At 45.3% G+C, this 5,917-nt stretch overlaps 1 protein-coding gene across 1 annotated transcript in view; it reads left to right on the top strand.

Annotated features, from left to right (window-relative positions):
• LOC308311038 (LIM domain only protein 3) overlaps positions 1-445 on the top strand; it is a gene marked incomplete at its 3' end in the record, with an annotated part of 25,971 nt that extends 25,526 nt beyond the window's left edge. The window contains exon 4 of the mRNA XM_080757535.1: positions 334-445. Within this exon, the coding sequence (XP_080613661.1) occupies positions 334-445 (112 nt within the window). The remainder of the gene's footprint in view (positions 1-333) is intronic.
• Positions 446-5,917: the final 5,472 nt, after the last annotated feature.

The following is a 5,917-nucleotide window of genomic DNA, read 5'->3' as shown; positions in this document are numbered from 1 at the left end:
ACCCGACAGAGTGATATACTTCTCCAGTACAGCGGTGCAGGACCGAGAGAGTGATATGTGCAGGATGGACAGGATGTAGTAAACATTAAATACTTTCCCCCTCCTGTATAAACATCGGATTAAATAAACACCGATGTCCAAAAGGACCGATACATCGGTGCGGACCGACGGATCGGTCGGGCTCTAGTCGTAAACGGAGTTGTGACTGACTAACTAACTAACGGACGGGAGATGCAGGTTTTCATAGTAAATGCGACAACTTTCTGACCATACTGTGATAACAGTAACAGTATCAGATAACTGTGATAATAATCTGTGTGTGCGTGTTTGCAGGTTCTGCGTGGGAGACAAGTTCTTCCTGAAGAACAACATGATTCTCTGTCAGTCGGACTATGAGGAGGGGCTTATGAAGGAGGGATATGCCCCCCAGGGGCGGGGCTTATGAAGGAGGGATACGCCCCCCAGGGGCGGGGCTTATGAAGGACAGCCCCGCCCCCCTCTGAGTCGAAGAGGAGGATGAAGAGAGAGAGAGACTAAAAAAGAGGAAGGTTTGCAACAATCACACAACAAAGAAAAAGCACTACCCCCCCCCTCGCTCTCTGCCCCCCCCCATGCCCCCCCCCCCCCCCCCCCACACACACACCCTTTTTTTCTCTCCCCAAATTGTGGCAATTTGTAAATATTTTCAAAAAGCTGATCACTAATCACCAACGTGATTTTGAGCAGTGTTTTTCAATCCGGTTCACATCATAAGGTTTGTTATTTATTTATTCTGCATTTGATCCACCATTTGATGACATTTTGCCTCTCACACTCAAAACGTTATCGTTGGATCAAGATTAAGTCCACTATTCCATTCTGTATTGATGTTGGTACCATTAGGAGAGATAACAGGCAAACCTTGATCAAAACAACAATTCTTCTACATTCTCTAATAATTCTCTTCTTGTAAATTCAATGGAAAGAATCATAACTTCACAGATCCAAACCCCCCACCCCAGTGTGGTCCTTCGAGCCGGATGCCTAATATCTACTACCCCCTCCAACATGTTTTTAGCCGAGCCACCAGTGGGAGCCAGTCGACACGGCCTTTTAAAGAGCCATTAGCCACTACCCCCGATGTACAGAACCCCCCCCCCCCCCCCCAATGTACATAACCCCTCCCCCCACAGACTGAACAGTAAATATGGTGAATATTTATCAATCTAATAATTTTGCGACGCTCGCCCGCTGTCTATTTTGCTCGGTCGCTGTCTGTCAGTCAGTCAGTCAGTCCGAGTACTTCCGGGTCACCAGTGAAATGCATATTGGGACGGACACAGATAGGGAGGTCCTCGAGGCATCTGGTTAGGATGCCTCTCGGGCGTCTCCCTAGGGAGGTCCTAGAGGCACGTCCCACTGGGAGGAGACCCCGGGCAGACCAAGGATCAGATGGAGGAAACACATCGATTCACTGGCCTTGGAACACCTCGGGATCCCCCAGGAGGAAGTCACTAATGTTGCTCTGGAGAAGTCTGGAGCTCTCTGCTGGAACTGCTACCCCCGCGACCTAGTCTTGCGTTGCCAGACTGTTCCTCTGACAATGTTCAAATGTTTCCGTCATACAGTCTGGAGCAACGGAAGCTCTGATCATAATATAAATGCTTCCGTCATACAGTCTGGAGCAACGGAAGCTCTGATCATAATATAAATGCTTCCGTCATACAGTCTGGAGCAACGGAAGCTCTGATCATAATATAAATGCTTCCGTCGTACAGTCTGGAGCAACGGAAGCTCTGATCATGAGTAAAATATAAATGCTTCCGTCGTACAGTCTGGAGCAACGGAAGCTCTGATCATGAGTAAAATATAAATGCTTCCGTCATACAGTCTGGAGCTACGTGAGACTACCCGCGACCCGACTACGGATAAGCGGTTGAAGGAGGAACGAGACTATATCTATATCTATCTTTGTGTGGATTTCAAAATATGTTGTTTTTTTTTGTTTTTTTTCCACAGCATCAAAGATGTCTTTAGGCTTAAAATAATTGATACAAATACTTCCTGAAATCTCTGGATGGGTTTTCTATCTGAGGCACAAAATGGCCGCTCTGCGGGACATAACTGGGGCTGTGATTGGTTAATGGAGGTGGGGGCGGGGCTTGTTTTAGAGGGGGGCGGGGTTACATTTTGTATTTATTTGATTGGTTCTCAGTGCATCGGCGGTTGTCTGAGAAAAAGGAGGGAAAAAAGGGAAATAGAAACATCTTTTTTGACATTTTTGCTGATTTACTTGAAACTGACATCACTGCTTTATGACATCACTGTTTTATGACATCGCTGTTTTATGACATCGCTGTTTTATGACATCATTGTTTTGGCCTTATTTGGGAGGCGAAGAGTTTCTTTTAACTAAGCCAGTGCGACGTAGTGCTACAGAGACAGACCGTCCTGACGTAGTGCTACAGAGACAGACTGTCCTGACGTAGTGCTACAGAGACAGACAGACTGTCCTGACGTAGTGCTATAGAGACAGACTGTCCTGACGTAGTGCTACAGAGACAGACAGACTGTCCTGACGTAGTGCTATAGAGACAGACTGTCCTGACGTAGTGCTATAGAGACAGACTGTCCTGACGTAGTGCTATAGAGACAGACTGTCCTGACGTAGTGCTATAGAGACAGACTGTCCTGACGTAGTGCTATAGAGACAGACTGTCCTGACGTAGTGCTATAGAGACAGACTGTCCTGACGTAGTGCTATAGAGACAGACTGTCCTGACGTAGTGCTATAGAGACAGACTGTCCTGACGTAGTGCTATAGAGACAGACTGTCCTGACGTAGTGCTACAGAGACAGACTGTCCTGACGTAGTGCTATAGAGACAGACTGTCCTGACGTAGTGCTACAGAGACAGACTGTCCTGACGTAGTGCTACAGAGACAGACAGACTGTCCTGACGTAGTGCTACAGAGACAGACAGACTGTCCTGACGTAGTGCTATAGAGACAGACTGTCCTGACGTAGTGCTATAGAGACAGACTGTCCTGACGTAGTGCTACAGAGACAGACTGTCCTGACGTAGTGCTATAGAGACAGACTGTCCTGACGTAGTGCTATAGAGACAGACTGTCCTGACGTAGTGCTACAGAGACAGACTGTCCTGACGTAGTGCTATAGAGACAGACTGTCCTGACGTAGTGCTATAGAGACAGACTGTCCTGATGTAGCGCTATAGAGACAGACTGTCCTGATGTAGCGCTATAGAGACAGACTGTCCTGACGTAGTGCTACAGAGACAGACTGTCCTGACGTAGTGCTATAGAGACAGACTGTCCTGATGTAGCGCTATAGAGACAGACTGTCCTGATGTAGCGCTATAGAGACAGACTGTCCTGACGTAGTGCTACAGAGACAGACTGTCCTGACGTAGTGCTATAGAGACAGACTGTCCTGATGTAGCGCTATAGAGACAGACTGTCCTGATGTAGCGCTATAGAGACAGACTGTCCTGACGTAGTGCTACAGAGACAGACTGTCCTGACGTAGTGCTACAGAGACAGACTGTCCTGACGTAGTGCTATAGAGACAGACTGTCCTGACGTAGTGCTACAGAGACAGACTGTCCTGATGTAGCGCTATAGAGACAGACTGTCCTGACGTAGTGCTATAGAGACAGACTGTCCTGACGTAGTGCTACAGAGACAGACTGTCCTGACGTAGTGCTATAGAGACAGACTGTCCTGACGTAGCGCTATAGAGACAGACTGTCCTGACGTAGTGCTATAGAGACAGACTGTCCTGACGTAGTGCTACAGAGACAGACTGTCCTGACGTAGTGCTACAGAGACAGACTGTCCTGACGTAGTGCTATAGAGACAGACTGTCCTGACGTAGTGCTACAGAGACAGACTGTCCTGACGTAGTGCTATAGAGACAGACTGTCCTGACGTAGTGCTATAGAGACAGACTGTCCTGACGTAGTGCTATAGAGACAGACTGTCCTGACGTAGTGCTACAGAGACAGACTGTCCTGACGTAGTGCTATAGAGACAGACTGTCCTGACGTAGTGCTACAGAGACAGACTGTCCTGACGTAGTGCTACAGAGACAGACTGTCCTGACGTAGTGCTATAGAGACAGACTGTCCTGACGTAGTGCTACAGAGACAGACTGTCCTGACGTAGTGCTACAGAGACAGACTGTCCTGACGTAGTGCTACAGAGACAGACTGTCCTGACGTAGTGCTACAGAGACAGACTGTCCTGACGTAGTGCTACAGAGACAGACTGTCCTGATGTAGCGCTATAGAGACAGACTGTCCTGACGTAGTGCTATAGAGACAGACTGTCCTGACGTAGTGCTATAGAGACAGACTGTCCTGATGTAGCGCTATAGAGACAGACTGTCCTGACGTAGTGCTACAGAGACAGACTGTCCTGACATAGTGCTACAGAGACAGACTGTCCTGACGTAGTGCTACAGAGACAACGAGAGGTTTCGAGAGGCATAAATAAAAATGAACAAACGCAGATTTTGTAGTGTTAGGTATGTCCATAATTTATTAAACATATCATTCTTTTGGTATTTTACGGTTATTAGGTATGTCCATGAGCAAGGATACGGTAGAAGTGTGGGAAAATATAATTACTAGGATTATCATTCCTGATCATGATCGGATCAGGAGCAAAATGACGTGATCGTCTGTTGATACAGATTAATATTCCGTCTAACATCAGGATATGGATGTCCCGATCACACGTGTTTTTGCTCCCCATCCCATTCCGATCATTAGAAAATGACGTGATCGTGTTTTCCAATCAGATCGTGATCAGATCGAGACATCCCTAATAATTACGTTTAATTTCACGACTTCTTCGAAGTTGTCCAAGAAAAAGAAAAAAAGTAAAGTAACTAAATCTCCATGGATTTTGTAAAAATGCTTCAGTTGTAAATATGAAAGAATTATCCATATTATTATTATTATTATTATCCATTCTTTATTATTAAATATGAAAGAATTATCCATACTTCTTTTGGCTTGCTAATATTGCTAATATTGCTAATATTGTACATTGACTTCTTCCCATGTGTTCCTTCTGCATGTACGAGAGTGTTTATTTTCTAGGATTGTAAATAAACTGTAATTGTAATAATTTTAAAGCACAAATCATGTCTGGTGGCTGTTTTCTGTTCTTACATCACCTAATCAGCATGAGATAGACTTTAATATATTAACGCCCCTCACTTCACTCGGGTGTGATTTCTTCCCTCTCCTAGTGAGGATACAGTGTGTGATCTGATCGCTAATCAAACACTTCTTCGCCTCCTTGTGTGTCGAGGCTGGATAAGAGAATTCAATTAGCGTTAATTGGTCTGGCTATTAACGGCGTAATGAGATGCGCGTGTCGTTATCGCCGCCGAGTCGACTAAACTTCACTTTGGAAAAGCAAAACCTTCGGCTAATTAGCGCAATAAACTTTAATCCCCCCCCCCCCCCGCGCGCTCCGGGAGGGGTGAATCCCAAGGATCGAAATCTATCCAGGTAATTAGAGAGAGAGAGAGACACGGAGAGAGAGACACGGAGAGAGAGCGAGATAAACTTAACACACGTTTATTTTTGTTTTTTCAAATTGACATATTGGTTGTTCAGTTTGACCCACCGGTTTTGGAGATATGGATTATATGGAGTAACAGAGAGTTGAGAAAACAGGCTTGAAAGGTTCACTTCTGTGGACTCTAACATTACACCTATAGCTACATGTTTAAGCATTTATTTCATATTTACATGTCTTCTGTGGTCTCTAACATTACACCTATAGCTACATGTTTAAGCATTTATTTCATATTTACATGTCTTCTGTGGTCTCTAACATTACACCTATAGCTAGATGTTTAAGCATTTATTTCATATTTACATGTCTTCTGTGGTCTCTAA

The sequence above is a fragment of the Protomyctophum bolini genome (assembly GCF_963924005.1).
Source record: "Protomyctophum bolini genome assembly, chromosome: 23".
NCBI classification, from domain to species: Eukaryota; Metazoa; Chordata; class Actinopteri; order Myctophiformes; family Myctophidae; genus Protomyctophum; species Protomyctophum bolini.
The sequence above is the reverse complement of the archived record's forward strand: the minus strand, read 5'-3'. Positions and strand labels throughout refer to the sequence as shown.